This window comes from Drosophila persimilis, unplaced genomic scaffold (genome assembly GCF_003286085.1).
Source record: "Drosophila persimilis strain 14011-0111.01,24,50 unplaced genomic scaffold, DperRS2 tig00000431-arrow-pilon, whole genome shotgun sequence".
NCBI lineage: Eukaryota > Metazoa > Arthropoda > Insecta > Diptera > Drosophilidae > Drosophila > Drosophila persimilis.
Genome location: NW_020825312.1, coordinates 3315550 through 3336066, shown reverse-complemented (window position 1 = coordinate 3336066; position 20517 = coordinate 3315550). Strand labels below are relative to the sequence as shown.

General features: G+C 45.7%; 8 protein-coding genes across 8 annotated transcripts; 4 read left to right on the top strand and 4 right to left on the bottom strand.

Annotated features, from left to right (window-relative positions):
• Positions 1–169: 169 nt before the first annotated feature.
• On the top strand, positions 170–1565 carry LOC6595984 (DNA/RNA-binding protein KIN17). Its single transcript, XM_026989652.1, has 2 exons — positions 170–1176; positions 1246–1565. Exons 1-2 carry the CDS (start codon positions 193–195, stop codon positions 1444–1446), a joined length of 1185 nt encoding a protein of 394 aa, XP_026845453.1. The 5' UTR covers positions 170–192; the 3' UTR covers positions 1447–1565.
• A 351-nt stretch (positions 1566–1916) lies between these two features.
• LOC6595985 (vitellogenin-3) lies at positions 1917–3172 on the top strand. The gene is made up of 4 exons (XM_002021015.1): positions 1917–2055; positions 2117–2376; positions 2432–2567; positions 2628–3172. The coding sequence occupies exons 1-4, from the start codon at positions 1917–1919 to the stop codon at positions 3170–3172; spliced, it is 1080 nt and encodes a 359-aa protein (XP_002021051.1).
• Positions 3173–3190: 18 nt separating this feature from the next.
• LOC6595986 (DNA primase large subunit) lies at positions 3191–4840 on the bottom strand. Its single transcript, XM_002021016.2, has one exon. It carries the CDS (start codon positions 4838–4840, stop codon positions 3227–3229), a length of 1614 nt encoding a protein of 537 aa, XP_002021052.1. The 3' UTR covers positions 3191–3226.
• A 306-nt stretch (positions 4841–5146) lies between these two features.
• On the bottom strand, positions 5147–8415 carry LOC6595987 (toll-like receptor 2). Its single transcript, XM_026989611.1, has 6 exons — positions 8112–8415; positions 7789–8022; positions 7464–7694; positions 5708–7335; positions 5509–5636; positions 5147–5451 (listed from the first exon to the last, which is right to left on the bottom strand). Exons 1-6 carry the CDS (start codon positions 8413–8415, stop codon positions 5223–5225), a joined length of 2754 nt encoding a protein of 917 aa, XP_026845412.1. The 3' UTR covers positions 5147–5222.
• A 1420-nt stretch (positions 8416–9835) lies between these two features.
• On the top strand, positions 9836–12671 carry LOC6595909 (protein inturned). The gene has a single exon (XM_002021019.2). The coding sequence runs from the start codon at positions 9858–9860 to the stop codon at positions 12579–12581; it is 2724 nt and encodes a 907-aa protein (XP_002021055.2). The 5' UTR covers positions 9836–9857; the 3' UTR covers positions 12582–12671.
• Positions 12672–15023: 2352 nt separating this feature from the next.
• On the bottom strand, positions 15024–15954 carry LOC6595910 (serine protease 1). Its single transcript, XM_002021020.2, has 2 exons — positions 15710–15954; positions 15024–15645 (listed from the first exon to the last, which is right to left on the bottom strand). The coding sequence occupies exons 1-2, from the start codon at positions 15937–15939 to the stop codon at positions 15084–15086; spliced, it is 792 nt and encodes a 263-aa protein (XP_002021056.1). The 5' UTR covers positions 15940–15954; the 3' UTR covers positions 15024–15083.
• A 668-nt stretch (positions 15955–16622) lies between these two features.
• On the bottom strand, positions 16623–17882 carry LOC6595911 (brachyurin). Its single transcript, XM_002021021.2, has 3 exons — positions 17324–17882; positions 17000–17262; positions 16623–16936 (listed from the first exon to the last, which is right to left on the bottom strand). The coding sequence occupies exons 1-3, from the start codon at positions 17566–17568 to the stop codon at positions 16623–16625; spliced, it is 822 nt and encodes a 273-aa protein (XP_002021057.1). The 5' UTR covers positions 17569–17882.
• A 716-nt stretch (positions 17883–18598) lies between these two features.
• On the top strand, positions 18599–19458 carry LOC6595912 (serine protease 3). Its single transcript, XM_002021022.2, has one exon. It carries the CDS (start codon positions 18614–18616, stop codon positions 19424–19426), a length of 813 nt encoding a protein of 270 aa, XP_002021058.1. The 5' UTR covers positions 18599–18613; the 3' UTR covers positions 19427–19458.
• Positions 19459–20517: the final 1059 nt, after the last annotated feature.

The following is a 20517-nucleotide window of genomic DNA, read 5'->3' as shown; positions in this document are numbered from 1 at the left end:
ACGAAGAATATGTATAATATAACTTGAATTCGTCAGTATATTTACGCTACATTTTTAAAATGAGACGGTGTATTTTGGTATATTTCTGTTTCTGTCGGACGGTATATTTTAATGATAAATCTGCGGTCACACTGGTTGTCTATTGTGTTCATAAATTGTGTTTTCTTTTTTATAAAAAACAAAAATTTAAAAATGGGTCGTGCTGAGGCTGGTACGCCCAAGTACCTCGCCAATAAAATGAAGGCGAAGGGCTTGCAGAAGTTGCGATGGTATTGCCAAATGTGCGAAAAGCAGTGCCGCGACGAGAACGGCTTCAAATGCCACACCATGAGTGAGTCGCATCAGCGGCAACTCTTGCTGTTTGCAGACTCGCCTGGAAAGTTTCTGCACAACTTCTCGAAAGAGTTCTCCGATGGTTACCTGGAGCTGCTGCGCCGGCGGTTCGGCACCAAGCGTACCAATGCCAACAAGATATACCAGGAGTACATTGCGCACAAGGAACACATCCACATGAATGCCACCCGCTGGCTAACACTCTCCGATTATGTCAAGTGGCTGGGAAGGACTGGCCAGGTTGTAGCGGACGAAACGGAAAAAGGATGGTTTGTCTCATACATTGATCGCAGCCCCGAAGCAATGGAGCGCCAGGCAAAGGCCGAACGCAAGGAAAAGATGGAAAAGGACGACGAGGAGCGAATGACTGATTTTATTGAAAAACAAATCAAAAAGGCAAAGTCCAAGGACGATGGCGACGACAGTGGGCAGGAAAAGTATACCGAGCTTGTACGGGAAGAGGCCGAGCCGCTTAAATTGGACATCCGATTGGAGAAAAAGTTCCAGCCCGAATCGATCTTGGGAAAATCGGCGCTATTGGCAAAGCGACCGAACTCTGAGATTGACGAAAAAGTCTTCAAGAAGCCCAGGTCGATGTTGGTGGAAAAAGGCGGTTCCCATTCCAAATCAGCGCTGGATGAGATCATCCAACAGGAGGAAGCGAAAAAAGAACGCGCCAACCGCAAGGATTATTGGCTGCACAAAAACATTGTGGTGAAATTCATCTCAAAGTCCATGGGCGACAAGTTTTTCAAGCAAAAAGCGGTTGTGCAGGAACTAGTCGATAAGTATCAAGCGAAAATCAAATTCCTTGATACGGGCGAAAAGCTCAAAGTGGATCAGGTATGGATTATAGTGTACCCCAATTATACTCCCCAAGTCTAAGCTTAACTCTTTTTATTTTTCTTACAGGCGCATTTGGAGACTGTGATACCGGCCATGGGCAAAACAGTGTTGGTTGTTAATGGCGCCTATCGCGGCTCAGAGGCTCTGCTGAAAAAGCTAGACGAGCGCAAGTTTTCCGTCAGCATTGAGATACTCCACGGACCGCTCAAGGGACGAATAGTCGATAATGTACAGTACGAAGATATATCCAAATTATATGACACATAGCATAAAAAAGTAGGATTATATGTAAATAATTTTATAAGATTTATAGGAAGGATATTGTGCCGTTTTTTAAAGATTACAAGCTAAGATTACATTTATGAAAATATACATGCTCTACCACAAAGCAGAGAATGAAATGATTCACATTTTTTAGATAAAGTTTTTACCCAAAACACAAATTGAGGTCAATTAAACACGAATATTAATAAGCAATTGGTGCCATTGCCATTTGCAAAATATAGTAGATTATGCAAACATCAAGTTAAGTCAAAAAAAAAGTAAGATTAGGAACAATGCGAAGACAGAACAATGCTCGCTAAAGTATTTCGATTCACTTGCGCCTTAAGCGCAAAGCAGAAACAGCTTCCGTTCCCTCCGCTTCGGTGTAGACAGTTGCACATATTCGTGAAATGCGGATTCAGTGTTTTCTCCTCTGGCAAATCTCATTGCATTGTCATGCCATACACACCGAGATGACAGCAACTGATGGCAGATCTACACCAAATTGGTGGGAGGCAGTGCCCAGAGTCCTGACCGACATTGTGACAGTGAAAGCGAATATCCTCACGGCTGCTCCTCTCGAGCTGGCAGCCAATGCGATAGATATGCTGTGTAAGAAGAGAATATCCTATTGTTAGAACAGTATCGCATGCCAATCGTTGTGTTTCCACAGGCTCTTCCACGCTGTTTATGGGCAGAGTACCGCCGAAGATCACTCCAGATATAAATAAAATGCACTTTCAGTACATGACGCCCTGCCACAACTACAGTGTTCCACTGCTGGATGCAGCGAAGCTCTGGAATCACTCCAAGTTTGGCAAGGGTCGCAAGGTGGTCATCTTGGCGACCGGCTGGACAAACACTGTCAACGAATCCTCCGCCATCGCCATGATTTCGAGGGCCTTCATGTGTCGCCGCGATGTGAACTTTGTTGTGTGTAAAGAGTCCTGCAGAGTAAAGTCCACTTAAATAGCAAGAACAATTTCAGATTGTTGACGCTGCCGATTACGTGGACACACTGTACTCTTGGTCGGCCCTAAACACGGACCTTATTGGCGAGCACATTGCTGTTGGTCTAACGCATTTGATAGAGCTCACTCCCCTGCGAAATATCCACTTGATCGGTAAGTGATCGGCAGTCTAAGCAATCCAAGGGTCTATAGATGATACGTGAGCTTCCGTAGGACATTCGTTGGGGGCACACATTATGGGTACTGCTGGGCGCACATTTAAGCGGCTTACTGGCCGACTGGTACCCCGTATAACAGGTCTGGACCCCGCGAAACCCTGTTTTCGGCAGGAAGACATTCTGCCGGGACTGACCCGGGGAGATGCGCAGCTGGTGGACGTCATCCATACCAACATTGGTATTCTGGCGAAGCGTGGGCCCCTGGGCGATGTAGATTTCTATCCGGGTGGAGCACATCCCATACAGCCCGGTTGCCTGACCATCGGCTGCTCTCATACACGCGCCGTAGAGTACTTTGCAGAGAGTGCATATCCCCAACAGGAGAAGAACTTTATGGGCACCAAATGCAGTTCTTGGGATGAGCTCCGACGACGCGACTGCAGGGCGGGCGCGGGCACACCTTCCTCGATGGGATACATAATTGACAGAAAAGCGAGAGGCATCTATTACGTAGATGTGAATGGATGGCCCCCGTATGGTCGGAGTAGTAGTAAGACTGCAAATCCCAGATCAAAGATTTGCCACCTTTGCCGGACATGAGACACTAAACACGATTAGTAGCCTATAAATACGTAATTTTATTATTTTAAGCGATTAATATATAATTTCCGTAAGATCTAGATCATCATTAAACGCCTCCGAGATGTCCTTTTGGCTCTGATAAGCCCGTTCCTGTGTCTCCGCGATTTTCCACAGCTCATCATCGTCGTCGCCGTTGAGCATAGACCTGTCTGCATGGCCCTTGATGTCTGGTCTGAGCTTAGCCTTCTGTGGCATGGCTCCTGTGGTGCGCTTCTGCCGGTTTCCCATCAGTATCTGGCTCTCTTCGAAGTAGGTGTTCGGATGATTGATGGTCGGCTCCACGTTCGAGTTGTGGGTGAGCATGAAGTACTTGCCACAGGCGATTTGATAGTGACCGCGGGACACAAAGAACATCACCTCTTCGATGTGGCTGGTCGACAGGCCGTAGGAGGCCAGTTTTGTTTTAAGCGAGGCCTGATCCTCAGACTTGTAGGGACAGCCGTGGCAGTCACCCGGTGCCGCCATTTCCTTAATGATTTTGGCGCACGAGTACGGACTGTAGTTAACCATGGATCCCTTTTTGCCGTAATTGTGGTGGATGTTGTACTCGTAGCTGCGCGTGAACTTATCTGCATCCATCTTCTTGGTGAACTCCTCGCGCCAGAAGCGTATGGAATCTTCAAGCGTTACACCAATACCCTTAAGGAAGAGACCGTACTGCATCCGGCCACCGTGCTTAACGTGATGCTGGGCACGAATGTGCTCGTGGCACATGCGCATGCACAGCGGCATTGACGTTTTGGACAGCTGGTTGAGGGACTCGATCGCAACAGCTGCATCGCGGCACACTGTGTAATCCTTGCCGGTGTACGAGTTGTGCAAAGCCTTGAGCATTCGCGAGATGCGCTCGTCTCCCTCGACCTCCTCGATCAGGCCCTTGGAGGCCAGCAGGCCCAGTTCCATTATATCCTGTTGCTTTGTGCCGACAACTGAGACCAGATCGTGGGTGTTCACATAGGCAAAGCCATCCTTCAGATAGCACCTGCGACCGCGCACTAAGTCCAACACCTGAGTGAATGGCACCTTGTAGAAGTCGAGAAGCTCTATCTTCGAAACACTTTGGCCCGCTGTGCTCTCGTAAAGACCGTCCTTGACCTCATCCTTTTCTGACTCGGTCAGAGGTTGGAAACTGAAATCATTCGCCTCGAGGAACTGCTTCACCTCGGCACTACTCAGCGCTGCAAACTTGTATCTAAAAAGTTCCATCTCGCGGGCAACAAACCAGCGTGACAAGTCCTCGGATCGACAGTAAGCCAATCGGAGTATAAAGTGCGACAAGTAGTCGCGCCGACGCGTCTGAATTTCCGACTCGTGCTTGCTGCCCTGGGCACTGCCTCCGCCGGGGGAACACAATCTCAGATAGCTGCGCAGACCTTCGCGTGTTAGCTCTGAACTCACATATTCCTTCCAATCCTCAGAAAGCAATCGTAGTCCTTTCGTTCCTGCGCGGTCCAGGACGCGCAACAGACGCAGTCGTTCGAGGGCAAGCTCCTCGAATTCCTCAATGTGAATGTCGTCTGTCGGTGGATAGTAGTACATCATGACATTGTGAGGGTACTTGCTCTCCAAGCTGACCACCTCGACTTTGACATCATTTCGTGCTCGTTTCTTCAAATGAAAATCCATTTTATCAAGTAAAAATTTTTAATGAGTTTTTTTTGCGCGCAAATGCAAAACATCTGTTCAGTGTGACCGCTTATCGGCAAAATATACCCGTCCGAACCTCAGAAATATCTCGAAATATTTCAAAACATACCGTAAATATACCTTCATATTAATTTCGACGTCAAAATATACCGAAGAGTTAATAATATACCGTAAATAGTTGCTCTGAATGATTTACAGAGTGTATTTAAATATTTTTTTTCCCGGTTTTCCCCATTTGAAACTGTGTAAGAAAAAACGACGAGCACACATCTTGAGTGTGTTTAACGTATTAATCTATATATTATCAGGTACTTGCAAAACTGACTAGGACTCTTTAATGAATGTGATGGTAAGTGTTTTCTCAAGCTCTCTCTTTCGAACTACTGATGCCAATGACTTCCAGCGATCTTCTTAAGCGTTTCCAAAATAGTTTACGCTCCTCCAGCTTTGGTTTTTCGTCGCCTTTGCCGACTGGCCATTTGATATATGTTTTTACATCCATTAAATATTGTAGGGTTTTCGGGCGCTTGCTACGCGGTATATCCTCCAGGAATACGAGGATCAAATGCTCTTTGCTGACCTCAAAGATGCTAAAAGAAAAACTTGCTAGAGCTGGAATTTCATGCGAGAATGGAGAACTCGCTTACCGATGCTGGGCCAGATACATTTCGAATTGACACCAGTGGCTGAGTAGAAACTTGGAGGATATAATCAGCATCAATGAGTGCGAACGATCCATGCATGAGATAATGTTGTCCAGTATAGTCACTCCGATCTACAAAAGTAAATGCTTTCGATTATTACGCACCCTAAAGGAACTCAAGCCACACCGAGCAAACACCTAACCTGAAAATCTCTTTCATGAAGACATATGGAAATATCTCCTGCTTCCTCGACATTAGGCAGCAGTTCGTTCAACACCCACGTTCGATCGTTTTGGCAGTAGCTGATGAAGATGTCGTAGACCGCGCTGGGATCTCGTTGGGACAAATGCGTAAGGCTGTCCACGGACTCTTTAGATGCGCTGGAAAGGAGGGCTGCGGACTTTAGCGACGAGTAGTAGTAGTGTATATGCCAACGCTTCAGATAGATGATGAAGCCACAAATGGACAGGCCAAGGATGCTGGCAACCACCGCGATAACCGTCGTCGTAAGGTTGTGCAATTTCGTCGCGATCTCAGTCATGGTTCGAACCTGACAATTCAGCTCCTCAACCTGCAATTGATCGGTGTCATTGAAGCACCAATATTGTGTCGCATCATAGTCAAGCAGCTGAAATTTTAAGGTCACTAGTTCGCTGCTTAACTCAGACATCTGGTAGGGGGTCGAGGCGGGACACCTTGAGGCATTATACCCTTCAGCTATGAATCGCAGTTTAAAAATCTTGTTCACGCGCTTATAGTCCTTAATGTTGTTGTAGCTCTTCGTCAACTGTGGCAGAAATCGGCTCTGCCAGAGCTTGCGATCAATATTTAGAGTTTCTGCGGTACCCAGCAGTTTTTGGATATTCAACGAATTTGCGGTGTTTATGTTGAGCAGGTTGTACGAGCAGTCGGCCTCCTTGTTGTTACCCGCAGCCACCTCGACCACTTCCCTCAGGTGGCAGTTGCAAATGAAGTTGTTGTCGCCGAGACTGAGGTACTCCAGGTGTTCAAAGTCCTTGAGCATCTCATTTGTGAGGACATTGATGTTATTACTGCGAAGATTTAGCACACGCAGTTCGAAGTTATTGTCAAAAGCGCTCTTATACCAATTCCCAACGTGGTTTGAGCTTAAATCGAGGATTTCCAAGCTCTTCAGCGACTCAAACATGGTCGAAGACAAAGCATTTATGTTGTTACCAGCCAGACCCAGGATTTGCACGTTCTTCAAGGGCCTGGCCCACTCCATATCCTTGAGGTTGGAGTGTTCAAAATAAAGGTACTTCAACGTTCTGGCAATCCCATCGAATGCGTCATCTAAGATGTTGTTCGACACGAAGGGGTTCCCCGACAAATCAAGCCCTTCCAGGGCGGTGTTTTTGAACATAGCGCTGCTCACCATGGGAATGGCCGTGTAGCACAAGCTGAGAAACTTAAGCTTTGGCCCTAAATGAGCAAATGCCACGGCACTATTGCGGGTCATTTTCGAGTGGGAAACATCCAGGTACACCAATTCCGGTAAAAGTTTAAAAGCGTTCTGCTGTATCTTTAGGCCGTATATAAGGCTCATGGCCATTTCAAGTGTGGGCATAGATATTTGGTAGCTATACGTCAGTACGTTGGTGAAGGAAATATCCAAATATTGCACTCTCTGAATATAATAGAACGTATCCTGTTGAATAGTCATTATTTTATTGTCCGACATGAAGAGCCTCTTCAAGTTGGTGAGGTTCTTAAAGACTTCCTTCTCCACATACTCAATGCTGCAGTTGCTGATGTCTAGTTCCACAAGTCGCGTTAGATTCGGAAAGGTGGCCCATGCAATGGATTGCTCTAAGCGAAAGAAAATGATTGTGCTTAAAATATATGTCCGTATATTACAGCTGAAGAGTGTATTTGGATGTTAAATGCATTGCCTGTGGGAATTAATGGTGGCGAATATGTTGTAATTGTGGTCTTACGCGACTTATCAAGAAGGTCAACCTTCTCTCTCAGGAACTGAATGTAATCCCCATAGGTTTTATCATTCTTTGGGGCCATATTGGCGTTGCTCGTGTTCGTGTTGTTGTGTATGTATAGAAAGCACTCTCGATCATACAGATCAGTGGCATTTGATGCAAGAAACTGCTCGCATTTGTGTTGTGTAGTGTAACTGGAGTCCAAACGAGTTTCATTCAAAAACCGCTCAAAGGCTGAAATTTTGAATGATAGCTGATCATAGGAAGGGGTGTATTTGTCTCTTGTTTTTCTTTAGTTAAAATTCAACCAATTTCTGGGATTACTTACCCTCAGCATCCGGCAGTAGGTCAGCGAATTTGTTTCCCCGCAAAGATAAAAGCTTCAACGAGTCCTTTAAAGAGTACAGGGCCTGGTAGGGGACTGCGTTGAGAGTGTTGAAGGCAGCCGAAAAAACTTCAACTTTCCTTGTGTTAAACGGAATTGTTGATAGTTTGGTTTGTTGGAACAAGTCAGTGTCTTCCTTCATGTTGCCATGCGATAGGTCCAAATATAAATATGGTGCTGTGCATAAAAAGTAACAAATAGTAATTAGGGATTGGGGATTGGTTATTGGGGTTCCGACCCATAAGGCAGATAAGTTCTTGACTCACAGTATTTTCCATTCAGTCGCTTCAGGGTTCCATTTGGGAATGTCCACCAGAGCACATCTTCCTTGATGATATCCAAGAGACAACTATTGCCGTCATCAGAATCGTATTTGAGCAAAGCAGACTTTAGATCCGCATCCGCAGTGGACTCTCCACTTTCCTCGCTCCTAATCTGCTGCAGATTTGGGTTTGTTATGGTGTCGGGCAACCCTTCGGAATTTGATAGCTCGATGGCATGTATTACTTGTGCATTTTCCCGTAGCAGAGACAGAACGAGAAACACTTCTAATATGAATATTGAAGGCATTTTATAGGCCTATTAATTATCGCCGTTATCAGAACCCACAAATTACTGATTGTCGAAAGCAAGTTTTTACTTTTTCAATGACCAAACATACTCGTACATTCTCGCAGTGGTTGATTCAATTATAGTTGCTCTTATATATAAATAATAAAGGTTCTTTGTTCAATTCTTTTTGTTTGCAAATGGGCTGGACATTTTAATCACTTTCTCTTTACGCTCCGACAACGCTTGTGCAACATTTTGCTATTTGCTATTTAGTGTAGACTTTCTTTTGCATCTTTTTCAAACGTATTTCGATGGTACCGAAGCTTGTGCGTTCCCGAAAAAGACTAACTTAGCGAGCAATTGTCAGCGAATGGTCAGCAAAAATAATTGGTAGCACCGATATACTGATATACTAACACTGACATGATACGGCTTATCAATTTTGGCAATATTATGCCTGGCTCGCCTTTGAATGGGATTCGGGTTCAGCTATCAGCAACGGGTATCAGTCTTTCGGTGGCAGAATGCGTTACGCCGCCAGTCCCACGCTTCGTTTGAGTAGAGCCCCATGTTTCATTATCGGATAATTATGGCTCGATGGCGAACGCAGATTAGTCTATAATGCTCACCCGTGTAAGCACTAATACGGATCAACTTCCAAACGATATAAAATTACATGTCTCGACTGTCTAGAAGTCTACATATACATACATATATGTACATACACTCATGGACATGTTGGAAGTCCGTAGTTACGCTAGCGGTAATTTACAGTTCAAATGAAAGCGATAACACTATATAGAAAAAAGCTAAGATTATCGGTTGATTAGCGCCAATAAAGATTCTTACTTTACTTACTTTTTTTATTGGAATTTCACAACTAAAAATTTAAAAATAATATTTTAGAATTAAGCAAAAAAATATATGAAATTTCTTTATATTCTAATAATATTTTATTTTTATCTTGACATCAATTCATCGACTTCGATCTCACTTATTTTATGTTGAAGAATGTAAAATTTACAAGATATACGAGTACCTACTTTTTATCTTTTTTATAGTAGGTATTCTTTATACGAAAAACATACTCTCTTTCTCCTGTTGCTTCTATGGTAACTGGTCGCAAGATTTTCAAACATAATCGTTTCCAGTCTATAAGAATGGTAGCAACGAGTCGATTCGTGAGTCGATTCCCGCTGGTAAGATGGAAAGAGAATAAGACAACCAACAGCCTTCTCCAGGTGGGCTTGCTCTGATCTCTGGCTGCTCGGCTGCAATTATAAACAGGTTTTGAGCAAGGTAGAACAGTGTAGTTTTGAGCATTCGGTTCTAGGCAGAAGTGAGAATTGTCTTCCATTCAGTCGACATTCAAATGTGAAGATCAGCGTGCCTCCAAATATTTTCTGCGGTATAACGCAGCCTTATTGAAAATAGACATACTTTGTCTAATAGCTGCCGCAATGCGCAAGTCTCCGGGGAGTCTGGCAGGCATTGATGCCAATTCGGAGGCCTTTTCGAGCTCCAGCTCTTCGATCAGTAACTCCTACAGTGACGGCAGCGATTCGGCCAGCTGGGAGGAATACGTGGCCGCGGACGGCAGCCTCTTCTACGTTGAATACATGCCCAATGTGAAGTCAAGCATAGCGTCGTCGGCGGAGCGTCGGGTGGAATTCATGCGCCGCTCACTGCGCCTGGGAAAGAAGCCGATGCGACGTCAACATAATGGCAGTCGCCCGTCCCACTCCCAGACGCAGTCGCAGTCGCAGATGCAGACCCAGAGCCAGAGCCAGAGCCACAGCCGCAACCAGTTGTCAGAGGCGGAGCCCGACGAGTTTCGGTTCTCACACTTTAAGACATCGCATGGGGACGCCAGCAGCAGCAGCAGCAACAAGAAGCTGCAGCTAGTTATAACGGCAGCCGATCGGTTTCGCTTTGGCCGTCGCTCCACCGCGGTGGAATCGATTCTTGGATTCCGTGTGCTGCCCTTTCCCGACCAGCCGGAGTGTCTCATGGTGGAGGGCTTTGTGCACGACATAAGCGCCATGCAGCACGACATCAAGCGCGGCGATTGGTTCAAGTCGCTCAACGGCATTGAGCTGTACGCCAGCAACGTGGACGAGCTGCTGCAGCAGTTCGTGGAGCCCACCCAGGTGTGCCTCTGCTTCCAGGCCTCCTCCAGCTCTACGGCCGCCGCAGCCGCAGCCGCCGCAACGGCAGCCGCAGCTGCAGCGGATCCGACCTACGGACAGAGCCAGCAGGAGGAGCAGCTGCGCAAGGTGGAGAACTTTGCCATGTTTGCGGAAAAGTTTGAGCAACTGCTTCTATCAGCTGGTTCCTCAGAGCCCGGCACTGTAAAGACTTCCGATGCGGCCGAGCATATGCCTTTTGGTATGCTGTTGCTGCCGCCGGAATGCTACCAGCACGACCAGCACCAGGACTCGCTGTACTATTACCCCGAGAGTGCAACGACCAACTTCCTGTACAAGGCACGTGGCAGCTTCCTCACCTTGCATGCCGTTCTCAGCGAGCTGCACACACAGCCGATCACGTCGCGTCTGCTGGTCGACAAGGTCCCCTACCACGTTAACTACCGTCGGCTGAATGGATTTTTGGTTCTCTTCGCATACGCGAGCAGCCTCTACAGTGCGGCCGAGTGCAACATGCGGTCGGATGAGCTGATTGGATATATCCGCTTCTCCATGCCGGGCCTGGTGGTAGAAAACTTTGGCGCAGGAGCAGGAGCAGAGGGCAGCTCCGGAGACCTAAGATCATTCTTGCGCCATTTCTGCGGCATTCAGCGCACACGGCTGTTGCTCAATTGCCGTGGATTAACCCAGTTTGAGGAACTGCTCGGGCAGTCCCGGAATCTGCCGCTGCCCAAGGAGGCACAGCTACGCGTATTCGACGCTCTGAGCGAGATGGAGGCCATGGACTACCGCAACTGGAACGACGAGCCGTTGACCACCCACCGCGAGTTCTTTATCTACGGCAGCGCTCTGTACTACAATCAGTTTCTGGTGGCCAGCCTGCTGCCCGCTGAAGTGCGGGCCAATGTCGAGGGCTTCCTGAGATGCAGAGGGATCTTCGATCTAATTGGAGCCCCGAGTGTGCGCGTCCGGGAGCTGTACGTGTGGGAGGAGATCGTGCTGCCCAATGCCACGGGTCGCTACTTTCTGACCGTCTGCACACGGAATCATCTCAGCCTGGCGGTTATCCTAAAGATATTCGATGCACCAGACATGGCGCCGGACACCGTAGTGGGGCCATCGCTATTTTATATCGAGGAAATACAGGAGACACTGGATCACCTCATCCAGTGCGGCATCGAGTCACTCGCCATGTTCTGGTCCATTTCGAACAAGCGACCTCAAGTGCTGGAACAAGCTGGCGCTGAGGCAAAGGACGAGAAGGAGGCAAACGGCAAACTGGAGTCCTTTCTTAAGCAGAAGCTTACGGTCTTGAGTACTGCTGTATCTGTGGATGAGGAGGCGCAGCTCTGTTCCTCCCTGGGCGGATCGTCGATACACAGTCTGACGCCCAGCGAAGACGACTCGTCGCGAAAGCGCCTGACACCAATCCATGGCGCCGGAGAGGATTCCGATAGCGAGTCGGATTGGGAGAACTTTGCCGTCCAACATCCGCTGCACTATGGTCTCAATTTGAATTCGGAGTCCCACAATCAGAGCCAGATGACCGAGTCGATGTGGAAGGAAATCAGCAATGTGGTGCCAGTGAAGATCTCCGCCGGCTGGAAGAATTGTGTCCTGTACTACGTCTACATTGACATAGCCAATGGCTCCCTGTTCGCTCCCTTCAATGACTGCACGGAGAGTACGTCATTTCTGTCCGAGATTCGCCAAGCCTGCCACATGATTCACTCTGTTCTGGAGCGCTCCAAACACTACCGCAGACAGTTGACAGAATCCATAAGAGTGTCTGTCAACGCCAATGGACATACTAGCAGCAATGCAATATCGCTGGTGAGAGAGCACGGGATGACATTGGAAGTTTATCCTCAATCCAGAGCGGAGACTCAGGCCTGCTCCTCGAAATCTGTTCGATTTGTGGTGGTCGGTCGCCTCTTTCAGTCTCCAGCCAAGGAGGTCTACATATGTCACCGATCTGATGTTCCGCAAAACATTGTGGAAATGGCTTTCAGGTTATCATTCTTCTCTATGGGATAGAAGCGAATGCTAAAATATTAATAAATACTACTTATTTACCCGTATATTTAATCGTAATCGTAACCGCATTTAAAGAAATACAATACTCATCTATCTGGTTTATTTTAAACACTTGCTTTTATTGCATTTTGCGTATAAAGAGGTTTTAGCGAAAATGGTAAAAAAAAACGTAACAGGATAGTCGTTACTACTGTTCAATTCTCATATTCCGTTGAATGATTTTGGCTAACTACAATCCTTAGTTCTGCCCACATAATTAAAGGCCATTGATGCATCAATTTTCATTAAGATTGGCTACTTTTTATACGCGATACTTTGCCCCGCCCACTTCCGCCCCCACAAAGGGCGAAAATCTGTGGCATCCATAATATGGAGGATACAAGAAAACAAAAAACCCAGAATCATAGATAATGATCATATCTATCAGATTGCTGAATCTGAATCAGATCAGATCATTTTTATAGCCAAAGGGAACAAATCAATTTGCAGTGGCTACGCAGCGCCCGACGTCACGCTTAGACTGATTTTCTGTCTCTCTCGCACGCACTCTTTGTCGTGTCGTTAAATATTAGCGGCGTCTGCCGGAGGAGAGCCATACTGACTTAGTATCGGGTATAACTGTAGAGTTGCGGTGTCCGCAGCAACTCACAACGTTCCCCCTCGTTAGTCCTTGCTTTTATTGTATTTTGGCTAAAACAAGACATAAACAAAATAGTTCAACAATAAAAACAGTCCCAATGTTGCCGGTATTTGAAGACATAATGCGTGTATAGGCTTTTGTATTCCCTACTTTGTTAATTTGATATGAAGATCCTGTTTTCCGAACTGTTTAATTAATAAAGAAATTTTCTCAAATTGATAGGTTTCAGACATATTCATGCATATGATTTTGTCTTGTACATATTTATATATATCCTTATACCTATTATTAGTCTCTGTAGAAAGACGATGAGATGAAAAATATCGTTGAAGTAGGTTTAAAACAGGGACTAAATTGTGTTTGCTTTAATTGGAGCCTGGAATGATAAATACAACAAAAAATTACAAGCAATAAAGTCAGAAATAATCATTATTCAATAAAAATCAAAAATAATAATCATGCCATAAAAAAAATAATTATACAATAAAAATCAAAAATAATAATTATTCAATTGAAATCAAGAATAATAATTATAATACGAATTATACAATACAAATAAAAAATAATAATTATTGAATAAAAATCAAGACTAATAATTATACAATAAAAATCAAAAATAATAATTATACAATAAAAATCAAAAATAATATTTATACTATAAAAATACAAAATAATTATTTAATAAAAATGAAGAATAATAATTATTCAATAATAAACAAGAATAATAATTATACAATAAAAATCAAAAAATTAATTATTAAATAAAAATCAAAAATAATAATTATATAATACATTTTTTGATCCAAGAATAATAATTATTCAATTATCGTTAAGTTTTGTTTCTTTCGCGCCTAACAGCACCTGCGAAGTAATTCTACATGAGTTTTACATGAACTGGACAAGGTGTGTTCTAACGACCTGAGTGGGCCCGTGGCGCATGGCGCGTGAGTCTTTAAAAATATGTAGTTAATTATCTCTTAATGCCAGTAGCCTTTTCGAGCGGTTCGTCCGCTTCGACATTGCCAGGGAGTGAGGATTCTTCTGAAACTGATATTACTGCGTGGCGGAGCTGACATGCCAAATGATGTGTGGTCCTGGGCCTGAGGTAGGTAGTGTTAGTTGATGTTAGGTGGGTCTATCTTTTTACTATCCTCTTCGAATGATTCACTACTTTTTGCTCGATTTGCAGATAGAGGCGGCACCTCAGCATATCTTTGATACTTAAGGACTCCATCAAATCAGGGATATTTTTCTGATCACAGGAAGCCAATGCACGCCCTTAACGACCCACAAATAGTCGATAAACTTAAATATGTATGGATGGGGATGTAGCAGTCCTTAGTTGAGGATCAAGGATATTTTTCCCCCTTAAACATACCTACTTTCCTCCGACATTTCCTGTCCGATCAGCGCTTGTAACAAGGACTATCAGTATATTTCTATAATAGCTATAACTCCGCCATCTTCCGATCTGAAGAATGTACCTGATAGTTTGAACCCTGATTGGCTTAAAGTATAATAGGGATATTGCCTTTTTAGTGTTAGACTTAAACCGATTTCTAATTAAACCGATATAACTCCGCCATTTCTCGCCAATTCTGTATTTTTCCTGTGCTTCCCTTTTCGGCCAGATGGACTTTCGATGGACTTTCCAGGATAATAAGGAAACAGAAATTCGGTCGATCTTTCTCTGATCTGGCCCTATTTTCCAGAGATTTCACCACTTTTTGCAACTTAACAGCGAAGCCAAGCAAAATATCCTTTCGCTAGGCATTTTCAACGAAATGAGAACCAACGCTATATTATATTATTTCAAAATCGATTCTTTATTGCTCCAGATGAGGAACAGGAACATCAGCAACTTAACGAGAGATGCCGGTGTGCTCATGGATCCAGTCCAAGTAGCTGGTGACGCGAGTGAAGACAGCGGGGTATTCCTTCTCGCAGCCGGAGGCAGAGCCGAAGGAGGTCAGACCAACCTGGACCTTGCTGTTCTCCAGAACCAGAGGGCCACCGGAATCTCCGTTGCAGGTAGAAACGCCAGCAGAGGTGGAGACGCAGATGTTAGAGTCGCGGATGGTGGTGTAGTAGGTGTGCTTGCACTCGCTGTTGGAGATGACCTTCATGTGGGCGTACTGAAGGTGGGCGGCGACGGAGCTGGACTCGTCGGAGGTGCGGCCCCAGCCGGAGGCGATGACCTCATCACCATCGTAGGATGAATAGTGGGACTCGTGTTTGGGCAGCTCAACGGCATGGATGGCGCTGCTGTACTCGACGCGGGGAATGCGGATCAGGGAGATGTCGTTCCTCAGGGTGCGGCTGTTCCAGTCGGCGTGGATGATGATGTCGTCCCGGGAGACGTGGTGCTTGACCTTGGGGCTGGAGCGCACAGTGCTGCCCAGATAGACCTCGACGGAGTCAACGCTGAAACGGAAGGGAATACCTTTAGTCAGCTTGGATCGCCGTAATCCCTGGAGAAGTTGCTTACCCATCAGTGCAGTGAGCGGCAGTCAGGACCCACTCGTTTCCGATGAGGGATCCTCCGCACCAGGCGGAGGAGGAGCCGACCTTCAGGGAAAGTCCCACCTGGTAGGGGAACTGGTCGGTGCGGGCATCCTCGCCGTGGGTGATGCGTCCGTCGGGTCCAGTCTGGACACCGCGCAGAGCCGATCCAGAGGCGTAGGCCAGAGCCAAAGCGAATACAACGAGCACTTTCATGATTGGGCTACCTATGAAAAGTATAAGTTATTTGAACTCGTCCCGCCGCTTTTATAGGCGACCGTCCCTCCAATCGAACGCCATCACGTCCCGCCCTATCTGATCTGTAGTCATTCGGATTGGGGCACCTGCTCAAGTGGCTAGGGCCCGCTCCTTGTGTAACTTTCCTATCGGCATGCGCCCCATTTGCGATATGGGAACCAGATCTGTACGGACTTTTTGAAACTGTTGGGAGATACGGGAGCAAATGAATTGGCAGTTTGTCCTCGCCAAAAGATAGCCTAACGAGAGATCAATCAGCGGCTAATTGGAATTTGTACAGAGGAAGAGACAAAAGTTTATAGTCTGGTCTTTATATAGAATAAATAAAAAGGCATATTTTCCATTCTGATATTAGTGTAATATCCTTTATATCAGCCATTTCAAAGTATAGAGCCTATTGAACCTACATATATTCCAGCCAACTCGTTATCAATGGCTATAAGAAGGTGGGTTGGGTTGGGTTATCTTCCTCTGTCTCGATTTCAAACTGCGACACCTCTCAAGTACACCTGTACCTTCCCGCACTCTCCACGTTCCCTTCCCGAAATCAGCACTGACAAGACCCCCTTTTAAAATGCTCAACATTTGATTTAATTTATTTACAGTGCCCAGCACTGTTTGGGCAGACATCGTGGTCCACTCTACGGGTAGACAACTCCACTCAGCTCCGCTATCCAGGCCAAGTAGGCCGTAATGCGTGTGAAGACCGAGGGATAACCCTTAGTGCAGCCCGACTTCTTGCCATAGGAAGTGACACCTATCAGGATATCGGCATTCTGCAGGGGATCATGGTAAATCAGGGGGCCTCCGGAGTCTCCGGTGCAGGTCGATCGGCCGCCGGTTGTGTCCATGCAGATGTTGGTGGGTTTGACGTTGGCGTAGGAATACTGACAGTCCTCATTCGACTCCACGAACTGAACGACGTAGCGCAGATGATCGGAAATAAAATCAGACTCTGAAAAATAGTTAACATTCAGGGGAAATCTGATTTCTGGTGTAGAAGAAAAACAATCCATACCATCGCTCATGCGACCCCATCCAGAGGTCGTCGCCGGGACGTAGTCGTAGTTGGCATGACTCGAGGCCATTCCTGGCAGCCTGATGACTTCTATGGAGCTGCTAAAGACGGCAGCCTCTGGCATGCGAACCAGGGCAATGTCATTGTCCAGCGATTGGCTGTTCCAGCCAGGATGAAGGTGTACCACGGGATGGCTCGCACGGATTAGCTGTCGGGGAGACAATCGCTGCACTCCGCCCAAGTAGAACGTGATAGAGATGGCTCTGTAGGGGTATGGTTGTCAGATTAATCCATTTGGAATCTTTTTTTTTCGGGAAAACCTACTTTTCCACACAGTGCGCTGCAGTCAACAGATATTGGTTCGATATCAAGCTACCTCCGCACCAACTAAACAAGTCGTTGACCTCCTCTATGGAGAGACCCACTTGAAAGGGAAACTGATTCTCGCGGGCCTCCTCTCCGCCAGTGATGCGCCCCATTAGGGCGCCATGGCCCAAATCCAGGCAGAGGAAACATCTTACCTGAAGAGCGACGAATAGGAGGCCAACCAGAGCCGAACTTATTTGCATCTTGAGTATATTCCACTCGTTCTGTCACTGACGTAGCGTACCCACCCGAATGTGGATTTATGGTCTCCTCAGTGGATTAATCTGCCCTGATTGGCCGTTTATAGTCGTCCGAGTGGGCCATAATGCTCGATTACGGATTATCGCTTGCAAGCCATCTGAACGCCACTTGATTGCTGAACTAATGGAAATACATATTTTTGCTTTCATTTCTTGTTAGGGGTTTTCGATAGGAATGGGGTTGTGTTCAGAGTGTGTTCCCAATGTGGTAAACTCCTTATAAAGGGGTCAATTTTTTCTATCCTAAAAGAGGATAAGTATGCATTATATACATCTGTGATCGATATAATTCTAAGTCAAAACTCATTGATTTACCTGGAAAACCCATCATCAATGAAACCCCGTGATTCGTAGATAAGCCGATGTCAGAAACTCTTGCTTTAAACATAGATTTGATATAGGTATGTACATATGCCATTATCGGTATCTTTTGATAACATATTCATTCAATTGTTGACGTATTAATATTCCAAAGCGTAATACTATCATAGAAAGGTGCTTACTAAGAAAAGTGCTTATACTTCTCCGATCTTATCTGGCTGATAGTTTTTTATAAAATGCGAGCAGAAAAAACGTTTCTCTCATGCGATATTTAAGAGCCACTCACTTTTGCAACTGGTAGACCAAGTCAGATGGATGCAGTAGGTCTTCAGGGCTCTCAACTCCCTACTCAAAAGGGAATCTTCATTCACTTTTATCACCTGCAGTCTATATAATACGCCGATTTCAATTAACGATCCTTCATAATGATTCATTGGGATTCAATTATAAGTCTCACACAAATTAAGGAACAACCTTCAAGTAGATTGTTTGCAGCTCGTATCTATGGGAATAATCCAACCAGGCCAGGTGGTTCTACGCCGCCAACTATCTGGGGTGCTCAATGGTCAAGGGCTTCTCGATCGGCGATAAGGCATATGGCTCCTCTGTTCCTATATAACCGTTCGACAATCCTCTTCACCAGTCATTTGACAACCAATTAAGTAAGATGAAGATACTGTCACTTATCCTGCTGACTGTCTCGTTGGCTGGCTCCTGCGCAGCTGTACCCCTTCCGGCTGGTCTGGAGTCACGCATCACCAACGGGGACCTGGCCGTGGTGGGACAGTTTCCCTACCAGGCGGGTCTGAACATCTCCTTTGGCAATACGAGCACCTGGTGCGGCGGTACTCTGATCTCCCATCGCTGGATTGTGACGGCTGCGCACTGCACTGATGGGGCCGAGTCGGTCACCGTCTACCTGGGCGCCATTAACATCCAGGACGAGAACGAGCCCGGACAGAGGCGGTTCGAGGTGGCCAAGTCTGGGATGATTGTGCACACCAACTGGACAGCGAGCACGGTGGCCAACGACATTTCACTGATCCGGCTGCCCATTCTGGTGCGGTTCACCGATAGCATTCGTTCTGCCGGTTTGCCGAGGCGGGTTAATGGATCGTATCCCACCTACGAGTACCAGAAGGCCTATGCCTCGGGCTGGGGACGCGACAGCGACAGCTCCGATGTAGTGTCCCCGACGCTGCGCTTCGTGAAGATGCCCATTCTTCCGCATACCCTGTGTAAGATGTACTGGAGCGGGGCCGTGTCGGAGAATATGATCTGTATGAGCACCACCAGCGGCAAGTCCACCTGCCAAGGGGACTCCGGCGGCCCTCTGGTCGTCATGGAGGGCAACGACACACCGACCCTAATTGGGTCCACCTCCTTCGGCACCAATATGGGCTGCGAGGTGGGCTTTCCGGCGGTCTTTACGCGCATTACCAGCTACCTGGAATGGATCAGGGATCATGTAAAGGTTTAAATAAAAACGCATGTACATTTATTTTTATTTAATTTTTTTTCCTGATTTTTTTGTTTATTTTTTTTCGCATTTTTATTGGTTTTTTGTTTGGATTTTTGCCTTGTTTTCCGAGCCCCTCGGGGATCGGGAAAGTGTCGAGTGAATTCATATTCGAACACATCGACCGACCGCACTCGTAAGAACTCGTGATCCCAATGAAACCCGGCACTGGCCCGATTTTCGAGGAGCGGCTTTTCCATTACTTTCTTTCTATGTATATACAAAAACTTAAAGTAGGGGAGGGGTGGGGTAGGGTAGGGCATGGGTGAGGGTGGGGCGGGAGTCTGGGGTAGTTTCAAGAATAAGTATGTAAAAAGAAAAAAAAATCTTAGCAGCAAATTACACATTCAAACGATTGCTCATCGATCGAAATATTAGAAACACGGAGGTCTCCGGGGTGTCCTCTCAATAATAACTTAAATTATATGTTTTGTATTGTGTGTGTGTGTGTGTGTGTGTGTATGGGGGGAGTATGTGTCTGTGTGTGTTGGTGTGTGTGTTTAGTGGATAGTTTAGGGCTACATATATGTGTATATACTATTTGCATATACTATGTATGCTTGCAGCTTAATGCAGTAGTAGAGAAATTGAATACGAATACGAATAGTGGTGAAAAACATTCGCTTAACTGATTGCTTAGTGTCGAAAATTACATAAAAATTCAATTTCATTTGTTTACACTTCCTCCTGGCATTCTCCTGACTATTTGTGCCTCGAAGATGCATTTACTCACCGCTTAGATTTCTATAAGTTTCGAACTTTTTCTTTTTTTGTAAGTTTTTCATTTAGCGTCCGTGTTTTTACATCATTTTTGTAACGTTTTTCTTTTCGTTTTTCTGTTTTCTTGCACAACGATTTTTATTTTACTCATAATTTTGTTTTTGGGGGTATTTTTTTGTTTGTTTTGTTTTGTTTTGTATTCGTTTTTGTTTGGGGTTTTTTTTGTGGTTGTTGTTTTGTTTTCTTTTCGTTAATGCTAGCTTTAAAAAAAAAAAATTATAAACAAATGAAAGCTACGTCAACGTTTCGGGCGACCTTTTAAACATATTATC